At 43.3% G+C, this 20,404-nt stretch overlaps 1 protein-coding gene across 1 annotated transcript in view; it reads left to right on the top strand.

Annotated features, from left to right (window-relative positions):
* The first annotated feature begins 614 nt into the window (after positions 1–614).
* The window catches only part of adarb2 (adenosine deaminase RNA specific B2 (inactive)), a 170,211-nt gene continuing 150,421 nt past the window's right edge, over positions 615–20,404 (top strand). Inside the window, exon 1 of the mRNA XM_047568702.1 lies at positions 615–2,473. Within this exon, the coding sequence (XP_047424658.1) occupies positions 2,371–2,473 (103 nt within the window). The 5' untranslated portion in view covers positions 615–2,370. The remainder of the gene's footprint in view (positions 2,474–20,404) is intronic.

Below are 20,404 nucleotides of genomic sequence, written 5' to 3'. Positions count from 1 at the left end.
GTGTGTGCACTGTTTGTGCCACTTTCTAAACTACAGACACTCTCCATCTTCATAGTATTGGGCTACGTGACGACATACAACAGCTTCGAAGCAGAGAAGTTTTAGCAGGATTTGTTGTTTGTGTGGGTCATTTCTATGCTTCATGTTTTTGTTTTTTTTTCATGATAAGCTACATTAGTGCAAGGAACCTGGAAGGTCAAAGTACCAGACTAAATATTTATCTAATAGCTGTGGTGGTTTTTGAACAGGTTTTGGGCTGAAAACCATCAGCTGCATCAGAATACACCATTTCTGAGTTCTAACCAGAATCACTTCCAGTGACTACTGACCCTCCCTGTGTGTGTGTGTGTGTGTGTGTGTGTGTGTGTGTGTGTGTGTGTGTGTGTGTGTGTGTGTGTGAGTGCCTCTGTGTGAGTGCCTCTGTGTGAACATTTGCCTCTAACGTCCACATCCGCCCATCGTTTGCTGTTATCTGTGCCCTCCCTCCCCTCCGTCCCTCCCCCTCACCAGCACACCTTCATTACTGCCCCAGATAGTGGCATTGGCAACTTGTCACTTATATTGATTTCTCTTAAACTGCAATTTACATGGATATTTGTGGGTGTCCTGAAGGCAGGCTGCGGCCGAGCGGACGGTCCCGGCACCATCCCTCTCTCCTTCCCTCCCTCCCTCTCTCTCTCTCTCTCTCTCTCTCTCTTTCTTTGCCCCTCAGGCCGGCGGGAAATGTTTCCACCCAACAACAGAGCCTCAAAGTCACTTTTCAATCTGACATCAGCAAACGTGTCGCGCTGCTTTTCAACAAATGTGTTTTTTGTTTTTTTTTTCAGATAAAAAGGAAACAGCAGCATTTAGCGGAAACAAAGAGTGCGTTATAGTTATGTTTTATATAAGTATGAGACCTTCTTTCTTTTATTCATCACTAAAACACAGCCTCACCAACTTGTCGCATTCTTGATTAGGGCCCTAACAAGTTTGGATTCGTTCACTGTGCTGGGCTCCAGGATGTGTCCAGCAGCAGCAGCAGCAGCACCATAGCGCCTCCACCTCCTCTTCCCTGACAAACACACACACACACACACACACACACACACACACACACACACACCTGACCTTCTGCTGCAGAGGCCGGGGGAATAAAACAATAACCCGCAGCTAGGAAAACCACAAATGCTTTCTGAAAGCCTTGGCGCTGCGCTTTCACTTCACACACACGCACGCACGGAAAAAAATAAAAATAAAAAATGCCAAAATGTCACAATCTTCAAACTTTCTGGCAGTAACACACTGTGAGGAGTCTTTGGCCTCACGTGCTGAAGGTCGCCTGCACAAAAACCCAAGATTTTCAGAATAAAAGAAGCACCGTAAGAGAAACTGAACAGAAGCAGACACAATAAATTTTTAAAAAAAGCAAATCAAAGATGGATTTAAAAATCTAGAGCATCTAAATCTTCTTTTATAGATGACTACTACCACAGAGAGGGAACTATTTTAGATCAATAATCCTTCAAGAAAACTGCAAATCCTAATTCTTAGCAGAGAAATAACTGTCCAAGGAGATGACTCGGTCTGAGGAGTTAGTGGGTTCATTCCCTCTTCCAGGTTCAGAACATCATTTAGTCAGAAGTTAGTGATGAGTTTGCAGCACACAGAGAGACTACGGAAGCCCACGTCCGAGCTGCTGATGTACCCTTGAGCAAGAGTCCCCGCCAGGCTGACCTCTGACCCCATCTGTGGGAGGGTGGAAAAGAACACGGTTCCCCTGCAGTGCAAAAGTGGAGGGAAAAGTGCGAGACAAACCATTAAATAAATAAATAAATAAATAAAAAGGGGGGTGAGGAAGGGGTGTGAGCTGGTGGGTGTCGCTGGTGATGTCACACCTCCCAGACAGCCCGGATTGGACCCTAATTAGAAAGCTCGGCAGCAAATAGATAGGCGTCCTGCATGATTGAATCCAAAGTGTCTGATGCCAAAAAATTCTGCAGAGCCGCGGAAAGAAAGAAAAACGGAAAGAAAGAGAGAAAGGAGAAACTGTCGGAGAGGAGCGGAGTAGACGGGGTGCCGGTATCAGGGCTGCTGAGGGCTGCCACGCTGCGCTGAAAACATTCTCTCCGAGAGCTGGAGGCGAGCTGGAGGAGTTTCTGAGGTGATACAGGAACAGCAAGACGCGACCCCCCTCCCCGGTTTGGAGGGATATAAAAAAAAGAAAGAAAAAAAAAGGAAGGAGAGCCGAAAATATAGTCCGAGTGTGCGTCAAACCCGAGGACGCTGCGTTATCAGAGAGCAACGGAGGCTGACGCGAGACAAGTACAAAGGAGAGTGGAGCCGCCGAGCACCAAGTTATTCCTGCGCTGCGCTCCGAAGGCTGCGCTGATGGCATCCGTACTTGGAAGCAGCAGCCGCGCGTCGGGGGCTCAGAGCGGCCAGGTCAAATGCAAACTGAAGCGGAGGAGGAGGAGGCGATCGAAGAGAAAAGGTAAAAAAACAAACAAAAAAACTTCACAGCAGTTAGTTGCTTTTTTTTCTTTTCTTTTCTTCTTTTCAGCGTAAAGCAGAGGTCGTGCGCACCTTGGCGGTGCAGCGGAGCGCACGGCAGCCGGCTCGACCCCGCGCTGCTTCAGCCCCTCTACCGTGCGCTGTACTCTCCGCGGCTTTACCTCCTGCATATTGAAACGCGGAGGGAATAAACTCGATGTTGCCTCTTTTGGTAGACGCAAACCAAACCCAGCCACAATTGACGCATCGCCTATCTCTTGCAAAGTTTAGTCGCTGCGTGCTTCCTCCTCAAAAAGCCATCATCGTGTCTTAACACCGACCGGGACAGTGCAGAAATGAAACTACGAATTCGCTTTTGAATGGAGCTTTAAACCTTTTTTTTCTTTCTTTCTTGTTTTAAAAAACCTGATGCACCCTAAAAATGACGCGACGTTTCCACTTAATTCGACTTCCTCTCTCTGAATTCTTCCATAATTTGCATATTTAAAACTCACAGCCGGCTGGCACTGTAACACAAGTGCAGTGATTTTAAATGCAGCGTGGTCTCATGTTGAAATGCAGCAGTGGGAAATCTTAATCATTCCACAGGACTTGTTTCTTTGTTCCTTTTGCCTCATAGAAAAGAAAAAAGAAAAGAAAACAAACATCTCCGCTTCCTCATTAGGAGCTTGAACTCTTTGCTGCTGCTGTTAAAAGTCTCAAGTTTGAGAAAAAGCACTGGGCCTGCAACAGGGAGAGAAATGTCCTCAAATGTACCTTTAACCTCAAAGAATAACATATAATTTTCTTCTATTTTTAATTCCAGTCTTTGCAGCCTTCTCTGGAGGCCCCCAGTGAGCATGTTATTGTCTTAACAACCTACAGTAAAACAATTAGTTATATGAGTAATGAAAATAGAAAAGCATGCTGATTTTCTTTATTCTTCGTAGCCGTGCTGGAATTGATGTGACTTCATGGTAAGCAAATCCCCCGTGTGGTTTTATACCCAGCAACATACATCAGGATCTCTGGAAGTCTCTGGAAATTACATTGATACCATAATTTAATATTCTATATGAAGTCTATTTATACATATTCACCCTGTACACATATACATATATACACACGTGTGTGTGTATGTATATATACATAGTGTATGTGTATAAATGTATATGGACACATAGTAAGTGGGATAGTTTTTATTCTAATAATAATAATATAATAGAAATTGTCAGATTCACAGCAGTGTGGCTGATGGAGCATTTCCATCTCACTGTGAGATTTTTCTCTCTTAAAACGGTCACAACTGACTACACAGAGTTGAAAATTAATCCGTGATTGCTGAGTAATTTTTCTCCTATGTTGCACTTCACAGAAAGAAAAACTGCCAAGTGACATTTTGAGAAAAAAAAAAAAAATCTCCACGTGTCCGTGAACCCTGCCTCTGACTACATAGTGTGCCACATCCAAGAGAGGAGGGAGGACTCCGATAAAACATCCGCCTTTTTATTCCTTCCTTTATTAAATTGCGGGACAGATGATAGCACGCCTGTTTGTGTTATTTGTGCTCGGAGATACTGACGTGCCGCCCCCGTTGCATTGTGGAATACGGGTGAATTGCTCGGAGCATGTTGACGTGTCCGGCCGCAACCGAACGCAGTAACGAGCTTTCACAAAACACTTTGCACTTGTCATCAGACGGCAAAACAGAAAACTGCACCTCATTTCCATAACCTCTTGATTTTTAATAGTCCAAGTAATTGAGACAAGGGAGACAATACATAAAATATAGTGCTGAGGCAAATGTATTTACATAATGGAAACGACAGAATTGGTTCCACAACATTAAGCATTGCATATGAGAGGCACGCGAACGCGAGGCACATTAGCTGACAGGCCTTTTCGCAGCGTGTTTCCGAGCAGCTAATTTATCAGCGCTTGCCGATTTCATTCTGATAACACGGGACATTAGGGGCCAGTTCAGGGGCCGCGTGGAAATGAACTGCGTCTTTGGGGAAGTGCTGATGGCCACTGACTCGTCCAGACTGACTGAGATTTGTTCTTCTGGTCTGGTTGTTATTTAAAGTGTTTCTTAAACTGTGGAAATAAGAGCACAGTTTGCGGCTGAAGGATTTTTTTAAAATCTTTTTTTATATATATGTTATATATATTTTGTTATCATCCTTTGTCTCAAATGCCAACCGTTCATCATCATCTTGAGATTTCTGCACAATTATTTTTATAGACCTCAAGGCAAAAAGTCACAGAGGGATTATTGCATGGCATTTGGGGCTTAATCCCTTGAAAAGGCTGCAGATTATTTGTAGATGGACTCACTAAAACCTGTGTTGTGTTCAAAAGGTTGTAAGCAGATTCATCCCTGCAGCTTCTATTAATTTCTTTTCCAGCAAACTCTTTTTTTTTTTTTTTTTCTTGGACCGCTTGTTGGACGGACGAAACAAATGAATAAAAAGATTAAAGGTCAGAGATTTGTTTGTTCTCATCTTCTGGCAGCCAGGCCCCGTCCTCGCTCCGAATTCCCTGGAAATCTCACACCTTGGTGAATTCGTCAGCTGCGTTTTTTAGCTGCTGCTGCTGCTGCTGCTGCTGCCTCCTCTTATTGTTCAGGTGACTGTGCTCCTGTCAGCGCGGCGTCGCGCGGGCCGACGCCTCGCTCTGCGCCTCTTCGCCGTCCCTGAAGCGCCGCGTTTGACCAGTGTCCCCGCTCCTGTGCGGATTCATGGACACGCCGTGCGTCTGGCCCTCAATTAATCACGGCTTTTTAATGTGCGGTTGTGTCCCAGAATGGATGCCGGTGCCACAAATATAATCACACACACGAACATCTGGAATGAATGTAGTGTGCACATCCCTGTCTTTTATTAATTTATTAATTTTTATATTTCGTCTACCTGTCCATCATCTGTCTGGCCTTCGTTAAACGGTGGCGTATGCACAACATATTGCTTCTCTTTTATCCACAGTGTGCTATTTTTACGGACAAAAATAGCAGGGAGATTTATAGACCAACATATTTTTTTTCTTTCTTTTTTTTTTTTTCGTTTTTTTTTTACAGCCGCACTTATCACCCTGTACTCTCTACTCTACAGTATATCAGTGTATCATCAAGAGCGCCGAGGGGGGAAATGTGAAAAACACAGGGCGCAGTATAATTTATGTAGCAATTAACTGTTTACCGCTTTTCCCTTCCTGGCGAAGCGGTTGGCGGCGGAGAGGGGTCGAGCATGGGCCGACGGGGCGGCGGCGGCGGCGAGGGTCGAGGCAGGACGGAGGACGAGGGTCTCCTCACACCTGAGCCTCTTGGTTTTAGAGGAGCGAGAGAGGAGATATTAGCGCTGAGGCCTCCCCCCTCCCCGGTGCTCTCTGGCTGTCTGACGTCCTACCGAGCAGATGTGGGAAGAGTGAGAGGGAACTCGGGCTGGAGAAAATCCTCCGCTTCTCGCTTAGCGGCGGTGTCGAGGCGGGGTCAGAGGTCAAGATGGAGAGCTTAGGCCGGGAATAGGACCTCTATTAGGATTTTACTAGGGTCTGCACTGGCTTACACAGGCAGGTATTTTTCACTGCAAGAATTTGACTTGATTTATTATTACCTATGGGAACCACAAATTCAATGTATATAGAAATGACCAAAAGTTTTTTTTTTTTGATGCATTAAAACTGTGAAGTGTTAGCTAATAATCTACAGAATATATATGAAATACACCGAATGTCAGTGCAGTCTGTCTGATTTAGTAATCGATATGCGTTTGGATTTATTACATGGTAAGAAAATGACATGGAAACAAAACCCTCTAGTAGCCATGGAACCGAGGACGTCGTGCTTTCACAGTATTCACCCCAAAAAAGACCATTGTGCGTTGCAGCAGGATCCGCGCTAGATTAAAACCTATTATTTGGAAATCATGTAGACTATTTGGAATAGTTCATTTTTCAAAGCAAGGTCCCCGGTTTGATCGCAGCCAAATGGAAGCACGTTGACTGTTGTCCCTCTACCACCGTCTGTCCAAGTAAAGCAAAAGTGCCTCCAAGTGGTGATGAAATACCTTCAATTAGAGACGACACTATTCACCTAGGGGAGAAGAAAAAAGGAACGAGGTGGATTTTAATGGCCTTAAGTTCTAGGAACAGTTTCCTTCCTACTTCCTGCAACTCCCACTGTCTTCTTTTTTATTGTTTTTTTTTTTTTTTTTTTTTGTGCTATATAATGACAGTATAGTTACGGAAACCTGCCTCGCAAACAAAAATAATATTTAAATAAACCTGGAGTGGCTCCAAGTTTTGTTTTGTTTTTTTTTTTACTTGCAAAGAAAAAAAGGTCAAATCTAGAGCATACCTCTCTCTAATATATGCAATGTGCATATGGTGTCTGTAAGAGGCTGAATAATAGCGCCAATAAAAAGCCAGAAGTGAGCAATAAAGGAAAAGTAAAAAATCGACTGTGTTCCACTCAACTTACAAGAGCAGAAACAGTTGAATCGGGGGGAGTCTGCAGAGGAGTGAGACGAGGACCAGGGTTTTTCTTGTGAATGATATTTCACTCTCAAGATTATTTTTAATCGATCTCGCGCTCAGTTATTACCCGGTGTAAGACCTGTCTAATAATCCCTGTAAATATGTACTTATGCATATTAATGGTGCGATATAGTGCCCGTTTACACGCGGAATCCATTTATAAATAAACTGATGGAGCAGCAAGGGAGGGACAGGCCGGAGGATTCAAGTAAATGCAAAATCTTGCTGCGTTTCGCAAATTGTCTGCGCCACCAATTTCCTAATGTAGGTTCATTCACAGCAGGGGCGGCTGTGTGTATATATTATATGTATGTGTGTGTTTGTGTGTGTGGTGGTTCCAGTTGTGGAACGCGGGCGGTCACGGTGCCGGTTCCTACGTTGGGACGGCCCAATGTCACACAGTGTGCGTGGGTGTGTCGGGGGCGGGGATGAGATGTGTGTCACAAATGCGAAGCTCTAGTTTCAGCCCCCCGAAACACTTCTGTCACGTTTGTTTGTGTTTGTGCTGATAACCACATTAAGAGCTGCGACAGGAACACCGCTGGCATTTATGAGGTTAATGAAGGTCAGTGCCGATGGAAACGGCGCGGCGCTCCTCTGCGTGCACACGCATGGCTTTGTGAATTTACAGGCACTTCCTGATTAAGGGTAGCGGCGGAGGTTAGTCGGCGGTTTAGGACACGGCGTCCTCTAACTGACTGAGCGTTTAGCTGAGGGGAAGAAGGAAAAAAAAATAAAAAAAGGTTATTACTACTGACTGTGGTCTCTCGAGGACGGCTGATAAAATGACCAAGGAAAAGGAATAGCACAACTTTAACACATTAGCATAATTAGTAATTATCTCGTAATGCTCCCTCTTGGCTTTCTGGAGCTCAGCAGTGAGAAATTATACTTAAAGTTCAGGCACAGAAAACAAATTTCATGCCAAAGTATCTCAATAACACACACACACACACACACGAGCTGTCGAGAGCCTCCTCAGTCGGGCTGCGTAGAAAATGATTCACGATCATCAAAAGCGCAGATGCAGATTTAAAAAATTCAGAAGGTGACACTTAAGTTAATTAGTCTGTTGTTTGATGACTCCCACAGTTGGACAGATAAGGGTATTACTCACGTCGCAAATAACTTGTTGCACTTGTTGCTATGACGACGCGACAAAAAAAATAAATAAATTGAGTCAGTCATGTGTTACGTTCCGTCGGTCTGTTGACAGCAGCTATCAAAGCGGTGACTACTTTAGTGGGGACATTTGAGAACTTGTTACGCTGCACGGCGCTCGTGCTCCCGTGCTTGTGTGTTGCCGTGCTGGAAATTATGGCTGATGCTTCAGTGTGCTCATTTTGTTTGCGCGCACGTGTGAGTGTGTGTTAGCGTAGCTGTGTGTGCGTGTGTATATATTTACGTATGTGTGTGGAGTACGGGCTGGTGTGCCTCTGTTTGCCGGGAAGCTGTCAGTCCTCATAAACGGAGATGTAGCACGGCAAGTCAGCGGCATTATCACTTCCTGTCAGCGTTTGAGCGTCTGCAGTCCACCAGACAACGCAGCGCGAGAGAGAGCGTGCTGTGTAAAGGAGAGAGTGAAGATGCCTTGTAGCAACTGGGAGAAACAAAATCGGATGCAGTGATTGGAGCATTGGTTGAGTGGTGTTGGAAATGGAGCTCTAATACTGTGTAGCTTTTTTCTTTTTTTATGCTCGTGTCTGTGTGATCTTCTTTATTTATCTGTTAGTTGTTTGGTCTGTTTAATGACAAATAACACTAAAAATGTCTGTCACTGTTTGACACATTTGAAGTTCTTGTTCTGCCTGAACGGCGGTCCAAAAAGAGCGAAGGAATTGAGTTTGTAACAATGGATCCGTCAAATATTCAGCGATTTATTTTCTCAGGCTTCACAGGGAGAAAAAAAATAAAGGAAGGAATTTCTCTCAGTACCTTGAAGCAAGAACTTCTAGCAATCTTTTTTCACATGTCGGGAGTGTGTGTTGTATTTTTTTTTCTCAGACAAAATTGGGAAAAGTTTGAGATACCAAAAACCAAAAATGGGGGGAAAAAGCAAATTTAGCGTACCTCTTTGTACCGCCGTTTTTTAAATTAATCTCGTGACTCCTGACCCACATCTTGGAAATGTCTGATTTTAGATGAGTTTCAGGCAGTGGAGGTGTGATTTCAATAATTGGAGGATACATAATGAAATCAGGGGGTTCTTTAGCAGTAACAGAAAAAAAGAGAAAAAGCACATTTACGTTCATCAGTTGATATTGAGAAATGTATTAATATTGAGTAATAAATGCACAAACTTAACAAAATCAGCCACTTAAATTATGGCTATAAATAAATGTGAACTGCACATGAAATGATGTGTTACACCAACAACATGCAGATGAGGTGTGATTATGGTCTCAACAACCTCCACCAACATATGTAGCCAGGTGTAACCGCACTCACTTATTGTTCTAGGCTGGCCCAGCAGATCTTTGCTGGAGCATAATCAGTCCACAACAAATTGTTTCCAGACCAACTTTCCTTCACAATATTCGGCTTCCAGGCTACCAAGAAGGCACCATGGAACAACTTGTGGGAAGCCTGAGAATCAAAACTGAGGGTAGCAACGCACTCACTCTGGGGGTCATGGTCGCGATTGTGTTGGATGATGAAACCCGACCACCCAACTCTCTGCTACCTGTTAGCTCAGGCTACCACCGGTCACTCTTAATTAGGCAGAATTTTTAACGTCATAAAAAGTTGGGCTTTTTAACATGGGGGTCTGTGAGGATTTGCTCCCTTTTGCAACCAGCCTCAAGCGGTCACTAGACGAACTGCATTTTTTTGCACTGCCACATGGCCTTCATCGCTCAGACCTGGAGGTTGCCACTTGATCTAGACATTAGCTGCGTTTCCATTGATTCCATTGGTTGGACAGATAAGGGTATTACTCACGTCGCAAATACCTTGTTGCACTTGTTGCTGTGACGACACGAAAAAATAAATTAGTCATGTGTTACGTTCCGTCAGTCTGTCGGTGTTTTGCGAATGAGCTGTAACTCTCGTAAATATCTTGTGATATCCTACACTTTTCGTGCAAGATTTCACTTTGAGGAAGATGGACTTCAAATGAACTGGTCACATGAACCCCTGTATCGTCTCTGGTGACGCCTGTGACAGGGAATGGCGAAAAAAGGATTTCTAGAGGTACTGAAAACAAAGCAATTGTTTCAAAAGATTAGTATTTTTAACAGAAATTGGAGTCCTCCCATTCCTTGTTGAAGTTGTGGCCTTGATTTACTATGTAAATGTCACAAAATGTCCTTTTCATGCTTGGTCTTGCATGAAGGCAGCCATCGTCAAACAGAAACAGAATGATCCACCGTGGGCTTAATCGTATTTCGCTAAACCAAGTCTGGTAATTCCATAACCAATGAGATTCGATCACATAAGAAAATCACTTTAGAATTATACTGCTTTCAATGGATTTTTTTCTGTTTTAGCATGCGATTAAGGCGAGCTCTCGTGTCTGATGTGAAGTCCTGCCAATAGCGTGGAAGTGCCCCACACATCATGATGGCAAAACATTTCTCCAGTTTATGATCCTAATTAGCTCTAACTGTGCCATCATCCCTGAGTCATCATGCCTGGAGAGAGGCCAGATCATTTGACGGTCCGCAGTTTCGCACTTTCTTCAGCGCTCTCCTCTCTTTCATGTCGTATTCTTTCATTTTCTGCCTCTCTTTGCCCGTTATAACATTTCAGTAGCATATACGCTGCTGCTGTTGTTTTTGTTGTTGTTGTTGTTGTTGCTGTCCTCTGGCTGACTTGTACATATCTGCTGCTGTAAAAAGGGGACGTGTTTCACAAGCAGAAAATAGCTGAAAGAAGGAGGTGTTAGAATATGGTCTCCAAAAAAAAAAAGCAAACTCTCCCAAATACAACAAGTCAGCCGTGAAATGCATTTAGCCGCTGTTTGAGTGCATTTGAAAAATTAAAAATCACAGACACGTGAATGGCCATTGTCAGCATCTGATCGGGCGGCGCACTGTGCACTGTTGACTCCACATGACTTAAAGCTTTGCACCTGTGTCATGCTTCAGCCACACGACAGCCTTGTGTGCTGACATAGCAAAGCTAACACTGATAGCCCGCCTCATATGGGATAATGAAATTGGATGAAGCAGCTTAACCGCTCGCCGTCCCGTCTCTCGCCATCAGAGTCTGTGCCCATTTGAGATAACGTTAATGAAGGGGACTTTAGCCAAGAATAGACACGTCTTACTGCTGAGACGGGTGAGGAGGAGGAGGGTGGGGCTCTAACGGCATTTATTTCCATTAATGAGATGACGCGTTATACAAGAGGGCCTCTCCTGAGAGAATCCTACACCTTTAACAACCTCCAAATTAGTTCATTTTACCAAGTGTGAAGACGCACTGCAGCAGGTCTTTTCCCCAAAAAACCCGCCTTAACCTTGGCCGGCCTCTACGCAACTTGGGCTGAGACGGACACTCAGTCACCATAATCACCGCTGTCCATCTTTTGTAGGTCATTGATATGAATCTGAGCAGCTTGAGAAGATAAATCTGCTATTCTGACCGAAGACTAGCCTGAATTAGCCTGAAGATCTTCAGCGCTATATACAGCGTTTCCTGCACAGCACCCATTTTATCCCAGTTGTCAGTGGGCGAAAGGCGGGGTACACCCAGGACAGGTCGGCAGTCTATCACAGGGCTAAGACAGAGAGAAAGACAAACATTCACACACCTACAGCCGATTTAGAATCACCAATTAACCCACGCAGACATGGGGAGAGCATGCAAACCCCACACAGAAAGGCCCCAGTTAGCTGATGGATACGAATGGATTGCAGAACCCTCTTTCTGTGAGTCTTCAGTGTTAACCACCACACCCGTTTCAGTTTATCATATGACGTAATAGATCAATCGGATAGGGGGCCGTATTAACCCGCTGAAAAGATGCACACCGCCACCTAGTGTGGAGGAGGTCATTCATTCACTCAATTGCATGTTAACTGGTACAAGGCACCCAGGAAGTGGAATTTTGGGCGTAGCGCGACTAAGCTGTGTAAATGCCCTGAATGAACGAGTTTCTCTCTGAATACGGTGTAGATGGTGGTGGACATTGTTCATGATAGACTGGGTTTTATTCAAGGTCCTTGCCTCTGCCATGTCAGCGGCTTCAGCTCTTGTCGCGATCTTGGCTTCCTAAGGAACTGGAGACGGCTCGGACCTTTTTTGTACACATGTGATCCAGCTGTAGACCCAGGTACTTATAGGTCCGAACCACATCACTGCATAAAGCCCACCCAGATGATTTGATTGTCCAGTGATTGTTACAGGTCTTTGCCGGGTCATAATCGGTTCCTAATGGAGTGACACCATACCAACTTTCCTCTACAAAAAATTTGTGAGTGCAGAGAGTTCGGGCTTTCATGTTTGATGCAATACTGTGCAAATAATATTTTTTTAATGAAATCTGCAGCGTTGTTGCCTTGGATTTAGTGCACTACTTAGCTGGACATTGTCTTAAATGGCTTTAGAAGTGTAAAAGACGTTTTCTTGTTTGCTTTTGGAAAGAAAAGAGGAGGGTTTGCAAATGATCATGTTTCAGTCCTTAATGTTTGTTTTTGCAATAACCCTGTGGTGTTGGAATATTGTTATAATGAATTAACAGATTATATAGGTTTGCTGTCTTGGTGTAGTGAGGGGGTCTGTGCCATGAGCTCAGTTGCTATACTGTATACAGAATATTTTCTAATGCTGTAAATCATCATTCAGTATGAGTGAGCGCTCAAGAGCATTCTCTCTCTCCTTCCTCCGTATGTAAATGCATCTGATGATGGTGGATTCATAGTAGATGGTAAATACACATTTCATCCTGTGCACATTAGATCTGTGCGGCTGATGGGGTTTGCTTAATGGCAGATTAGTGCACCGATAATGACGGGTGTACACATGTGAGTTTCCTGGCTGCTTCATAAGTCTGCTCACATGCGTGCATTAAATAACAGTTTTTCCTCCTCTGTGCCCCACAGTAAATCCCTCTCTCATCCATCGATTCTAACATCCTTTAGGGGCTCCTTCTCAGAGACACCGACGGGCTTATCTTGCAAATCCCTTAAAAGGTGTTTTTTTTTTTTTTTTTTAAATCTTCGCCTGCATTAACTGTGTCTCGTGCTGCGTCTATCAGCACAGAGCGGGCCGCCGATGGTCGAGTTGGAGTTTTCGTATACCCCTGGGCTGATCCGTGCGATATGCCAAGTTCTGTTTTCCAAGTTTCTTTACAGTCACACGGCGCTGTGTTTATTTTTCCACCGTGCCGCCTCGATTTTGATTTGTACAGCTTGAAGTGGTGGAGCGTAATAGATGTGTTTGCATTTGCCCGAAAAACTGAAGAGTTCCAATCGCTCATCCATTACCTTTGATAGCTCAGAGTGTATTTGGCTTCGCCCAGATAAAGCCTGAGTATACATCCAGTCGGATTCAGTTGAATTGTTTGTACACACATGGTGCTTTGGCATGGGTGTGCTTGGATGGGCTTTGGCATGATGGAGGGTTTCGCTCCCACCCCCCTCTCTTTTAACTCCCTGACAGTGGTTCTTTGTGGCTAGGGCTCGTGGTCAAGGGTGTGTAGGACCTGAGGCTGTGTATGTTTCCTTGCGTAAAGGACAAAGAGAAGAGGATATCACAGGGTGGAATGAGTCTCTGAAACGCTGGCACAGAAGGACCTACATACCCAGCGTTCCATATTTAGACACTGTGTACGTTCTCTGAGTCGCTCTAAGCGCTTACACCAGTAAAAACTGTTTTATTCGAGTGTTGGGTACTGTAAAAAAGATCCTACCGTACATCAGCTGCCTGAACTGCTTTGCTGCACTTCTACATGCATCTGTTTAGCTTTTCTACTAAACGTCTTTAAATGTTGTGCATCTACTAGAGATGAAAACAAAACGTTGTTTTTAAATGAACCTGTGCATCCTGCGCAACCTGTCATCCATTTACACCAGATTACTCTGCAATGTAGGATAAAGCTTTTTCTCATATTGTACAGATATTAGTTATAATTCATGAATCATTATTGGACCTTAAATGATTTGACATCAGAAGGGTAACTCAAGCTGATATTAGTGACGAATTACGACTCTTTAAAAAATTGATGCAGTGTGGCCTGTTTTTTCCATAAGGTTTCTGATTTCATATGATCATTACATACCTACCTCAAGACATACAAGATCCTGTTTTATAATTTGATAATCGTAGGCACACGCTAACCATATCATTTTACAATTATCTTTTATTGAGAGGCTAAAGCCGGAAAATGGCTCCAAGAAAATGTTTATGTTTATAAAGTTAGCTCATTTCTGGACTAATTAGAAAATAAATACAGATTTTAGTGTCAGGTTACTGAATAAATGGCCAAAGAGGAACGGAACAACTCTTTAATTAAATTTTTTATCATATTTGAAGTCAAGTTTAAATGAAATGGTAAATATGGCCTTGGTATCTGCAAAGTGATGCTGCTAAAATAGACGAGGACATGAAGAAGATCAGATGACGAGTCAACGCAGTCAAAGAGCGTTTTGTTTTTGAGCTGCTGCACGGCACACACCGCGAGTCTCTAAGTGTGAGTTAAACGTATCATTAAATTCAAATTAGCGTTAGCGCTCTACGCAATACACATAATTTCCTAATGTCCAGAAACAATAATTGAAATCAAACTAATCATCTGTTGTATTTTCCACATCACACGGTGCTTCTGCCACTAAAACAGCGACCGGGCCCTGAACCGTTTCCAACTTTTGTGCTGCAGTAAACTCAGCGTGGCCTGTTGGTTTGCAGCGGAACGGGGAGAGTGGCAACTTGGTTTAATGATAATAGCTCTGACGATTGCAGTGATGATCCTGCTATTCCTGCTGACTGCAGAGGGCTTTGTTCTCCGCTTCCCACTATCCGTGTGATGGAGGTTCATTTTAATTTGAATAGATCATCAGCTGGATGAGGGGAGAAGAGCTCGGCGGTGCGCGTACGCCGACTTGTGTGGAAGGGAAACTGAGCGTGGAGAGGAATGGGTGCAGGCACATGCGTGACCTGTATATTCAAATCATCTGTTCTGTCAAACAAAGACACAAAAATAGAGAAGTGTCCGCAGGTCAATGTAGCAACCTCTCTGGGATGCAGGTGCTGTTAGTTGCTCCTCACTGTCAGCCGCAGCTGAGGCTTCAAAAGATGGCAGAAGAGTTCAAACAGCACAGGAGACTGGACACCACGACAGGGGGTTTTATTGCTTTGAGATGCTTTTAGCTTTAGGAAAAGGGGCAAAGGCTTCAAGTAGCAAAAACTTGACATTTATCGAACCTGATACAGTTGCACATGTTAGACTATGGCTCCCATTCTGGAGTCATTCGTATTTTAGGCAGAAAATAAATCCACTTTTTAGCTAAACGCTGCAAATCCTTATGACTTATTTGTGCATTATTTTTTTTTTATTGTTTGGCTTCTTGGATCTATAGTCTATAATGTGCATTGACCAAGTTATACAACAACTTTGTAGTCCTTGAAGTTTGTTGGAGTTTGAGATGTGATGGATATCGTGACAAGACGATTAACTTATATATATAACACTGTATCATTTTTATTTTTAACAGTTGGCATCTCCAATGACAACGGTTTCAGTTGCTTTGGACACAGTTTATACTTTTGAGTGAATGTCTTAATTTGGCTGTTAAATTTGAACATCTGATGTGTTTTAAAAGCTCCGATGTGAACCATAAGGTGAGGGGTGAGCCAGCTGAAGGTTTGGACCTTAAACGACATCTGCTCTGACGAGCTTGTATCAGTTGGTTTTGCCGATTCACGGAATGTTGATCATAGCTTCATGATGATTAGCCTCATTCTACATAAATGCGCACAGCTGCTGTATGAATATGTATGTATAATATATACTTATGCTGTATGCATAAGTACAGTATGTGCCTTAGAACTGTAAGACATCCTCCCTCAGACAGATTGCTGTACTTAGTTAACCCTGAGTTTGTGTGAGTTCCCCGTGGCGCAGTTAAGAGTTCCTCCAGTCCTAGCGCTGGTGTTGAATGGGCAGGCAGTATAAACAAGGCTCAGCTCTGGCTCTCTCTGTGTGGGTAGTTTGTCATGGCTGTGACTTCAGGGCTATCTAAATAGCAGCAAGCGGCCGCGTTCATCATCACATTCATCCTTACCGGGGTGAGAGATGGATGTGCTACTCGTCCACCAGGTCATAAGTTATCACTCACCGGGGGCTGCTGGTTCATGCAAAGGTCAAAGGACTATTTGTCTTCTGGCAAGTATGCCTTTCTGGTGCTCACACACACAAACACGCACATGTTCCCACTCAGACACGATCACTTACCTGATGATTCCAGTATTCATTGTTCTACTTTGCTGTTATGATAAAGTTTTTGGGTTCTATTACACGTCCTGCAGTTATTTAACAGTTATGAGTGATACCATGTCAAGTCTTTCAAGGGACATGTTTAATGTTTCTTGTACTTTTTTGCTTTCATTAGAAGAATTGGACATGAAGAGCGATACCCCGCCGTCTACACGTGGAATATGAAAGTGTAGCTCGTGAAAATCATCGCGACATTGAAAATCTAGTTTTAGTGTAAATAAGACAATATGTAATTTAAAGTTAAGCCATGCTATTTAGCTCCTGGCTTTAGCTTGATCCCATATCAAATAGATATGAATGTGCCATCACATCTTTTAATCTGACACACTGCAACAAAAGCAAAAAAGCATTTCCTGAAATGTTCAAATTAGGACTGGGCGGTCAGACCAAAAATGTATGTCACGGTATGTCACAGACACTTGGTCGCTAGCAGATGTTCCAGACTCTGGTTGCCTAGGTAACCCTCCTGTATATTTATTACCCCAAATGTGTATAAGTGAGAAACAGAATTTAAGAATATAGACCCCATAACCAAACATCCCATCAACAACTCTGTTGTCAGATCATGTTACCTTCAAGAGTCGTTACTGCTGTGGCACTGCACATCCCTTTTTTCTGGCTAAAGGATGATGTGTATTTGATTAGGTTTGTTTCCTACATTATTTAAATATCATTCCACCATAAAAACAGCCGTCACTCAGTGTTATTGGTTATTGGTTATAGTCATTACTCAGGAAGCACATCTTTTATTCTCTCTGTGCTTGGATATATAACAATAAAAAATGGATTTTCTTTTATAAACACTGTTATACGGTGCTTTTTCTTTATTTTTCTTTCTTTTTTTTAAATAACAAGCTGAGCACTGTAATGAAAATGTGAGCACAAATTTGCAAATCAAGAACACGCCGAGATTAGCTTTTACCATCACCCACAGACCTCCTGGCTGTGAGCTGGAGTGGTGTTATGTAATGAGTTAGAGGGCTTATGGATTGGCTCTTTGTTAAAACTAGAGAATGCATTATCATTAGTCTGGCTACAGCAAAGAGCCAGCCAACCCTGAACGCTGAATAGATCCATTGTCTTTCATTTCCACTCATTAGTCTCCTGTAATGAAGACTGGTTTGCTCCTAGCAAGAATTTACCTTCTTAACTGGAGACGCTCTTTTCTCAGCCGTGAACATCACCTGTTCAGATATTATGAAATGACATGAAACTTTAATGATCCCTGTGGGGAAATGGGGGGTGTTGCAGCTGAAGCTAGTAATAATGGAAATGCTGAAGAAAAATAGAATTATCGTGTGAATAAAAACAGAGAGAAGGGAGTATTAAGGAGGCTCAGAGCAGCTATCTTGATATTGAACTGGTTAAATAGGCACATATTAGAATAACAACCTAACACATACACACTCTTAATTATTACATTATTATAATATGCAAAAGACAATTCCTCTGCTCTTATGTTTTAATAACCATGAAAAAGCGCTTCACAGTTACAGTGACACAGATACATTCACACAAGTACCAAGCATTGGGAGCAACTTGGGGTTCAGTGTGAAATACATGCTACCAGGCAGAATATTCCCTTCTTTTAACAAAAGCTAACGTGTATTTACATTTATTGGTGTACACTTGTATAAAGTACTAATATGAGGTTATCTTTTCCAGTCTGTTATACATTGACATTTTAATATTACTTGTAGCACCCATCTAGACCAGACCCAACACCCTCACCCCATAGCAATGACCCTCCTTGACGGCAGCAGCCATCCCCAGCAGGATGTAGCCTGACACAGACACACACAAATATGGTTTAGAAACTAGTCACAAGCACAAGGTGTTGACCTGGCCTCCAAATTCACTAGATCCCAAACTGATCAAGTATCTGTGGGATGACCTACACAGATACCTCCCCTCAACCCAAAGGACCTAAAAGCCAGGACACTCTCAGAAGACCCATGTCCATCGTCTGACGAGTCACAGCTGTTTTGGAGGCACAAGGAAGACCTACACAATATTACCAAAGTGGTCATAATGTTATGCCTGATCGGTGTATATATACGTAGAACATGAGCATAAATAGTGACTTGGATCAAAGAGGTTTTAGCCCTTTAGTTAAGGATTCTTCCAACAGATTTTTAGATTATTCACACATAGTATTCATGAAGCTTAACTTGCTTATATCTGCTGCGTAGTTTTCATTCTTATAGAGGAGTGACTAACATCTCAGTCAGGAACTAGTAATTAACCCAGACAGGTCGTCAGTGTCATGGCAGCAGACATTTCCTGGAAACAAACTGTAATAATCAGACTTTTCAGTTGTCGCCTTATCTCCACCCCTCATCAAACCGCTCTAACTCCCAGCCTGAAGTCCTCCTCCTCCTCACACCTGCTTGTCGCCGTCCGCCTCTCCTGCCAGGACGGTAATCCGATCCTTATTGGCTGCGCACTTGGCCAAACTGCAGCGATGCCCATTACCGTGAACTGAGCAGGTGCCGAGACGTATCGCTCCTTGATCACAATGCAGATCTGCGCCGGGTGCACGCCGAGCAATCCATTTTTCAATTTGGTCTCCTGCCTGAGATAAATTAACAGATGTCGATTGATTTTCCTTCCTCTGCAACTGTGAGCCTTGTTTATACCTGACAGCCAGGGCATTATACCTGACTGGCTGTTTGAGACGAACGCACATTATAATTAGCTTCTTTTTAATTAGCCCGACATTCGGCGGAGGAGACGTACCAGGCAGTTTCTTAGACGTGTTTTACCTTTCGTACCTCTTTGTTAAAGCTAATCAACAAATGGCTATGAGAAAGACGAGGCGTCCCATTGAGCTAAAAGTCAGAGCTGTAACGCCTGTGTCATAATCACACTTGCTCATACACAAACACGCCTTTCTAAATGATGATCCATTGCTTTGTCATATAGCATCAGTTATATAACATCTGAATAAAGAGCATCACTCTTCATGTGTTCTTCCTTCACTGTATGCTTTAATCACTCTGCAAAGACTTCATTGTCACTCCACACACCCCGGAGTCTAAGACTTAACTTGACGTGATCATAGCCTCCCCACCTCACCCCTCAGCGCTTTCTCAGCCATCTATGTTCACCAGCTGGTTATTATTGCTAAAAATACGCTTATAAAACTCGTGTAGCCTGGCACCATCGCACCCTAATGACGGGAGTCAAGTGGCGCGCGGCAGATATGCCCTCACATGCGCGCTGTCACAAGCCATTTAATTGAAGTTGAGAAAATGGGAGCCGGCGTTGTTTTGCTCTAAGCCCACCCCACCATCCCTATCCTCCCTTCCCACACCTCACCACAGCCCACACCCACTCTCCCCCCACCAGTCGTTATGCGCTAATATGCCATCTTTATTGCCATCGTGTCAGCCATCATCATAGTTTTCACATAGCGATGATGTGATATTATCCCCCCTGCGCTTCCTGTTCAAGTCTGTTGTTCAGTGTTTAATGTTACACGGGGAAGGAAACACTGCTGTACAGTTTATCAGTTTCGGAGAACAGCTGAAACTGTCAAAGGTTTGATTTTAACAAGACAGCATTCAGTGCTAATGACCAAATAAACAATCAGAATAAAAAGTTGCTTTTCAAAAAGAACTTAGCACTCAGATTTGGCTCCATTGGAAGGATGTGTGAAAACAAACAACATCACAGCTGTCGTCAAATAATCAAGACGTGTACAACTGCCACATTGCTCAGACCAAAATCTACTCTCGCATCTTAAAAGCATCTCAAACTTTTGTGTCTCTTCGTGTTTGTTTAGATTTTTAAAGCACCTATGTTGGATTATTATAAATTCAGTTGTATATTTATGTATCATCATAAATGCTCGATAGCTTCACTGACAAAACCTTGAACCTTAATCTGTACCAAAATCATGGGTGACCTTATTATATGAATCTGACATCATTTACTGCCCCTAAAAAGACATGCTGTTTC

The sequence above is a fragment of the Mugil cephalus genome, chromosome 18, assembly GCF_022458985.1.
Source record: "Mugil cephalus isolate CIBA_MC_2020 chromosome 18, CIBA_Mcephalus_1.1, whole genome shotgun sequence".
Classification (NCBI taxonomy): domain Eukaryota; kingdom Metazoa; phylum Chordata; class Actinopteri; order Mugiliformes; family Mugilidae; genus Mugil; species Mugil cephalus.
The sequence above is the reverse complement of the archived record's forward strand: the minus strand, read 5'-3'. Positions and strand labels throughout refer to the sequence as shown.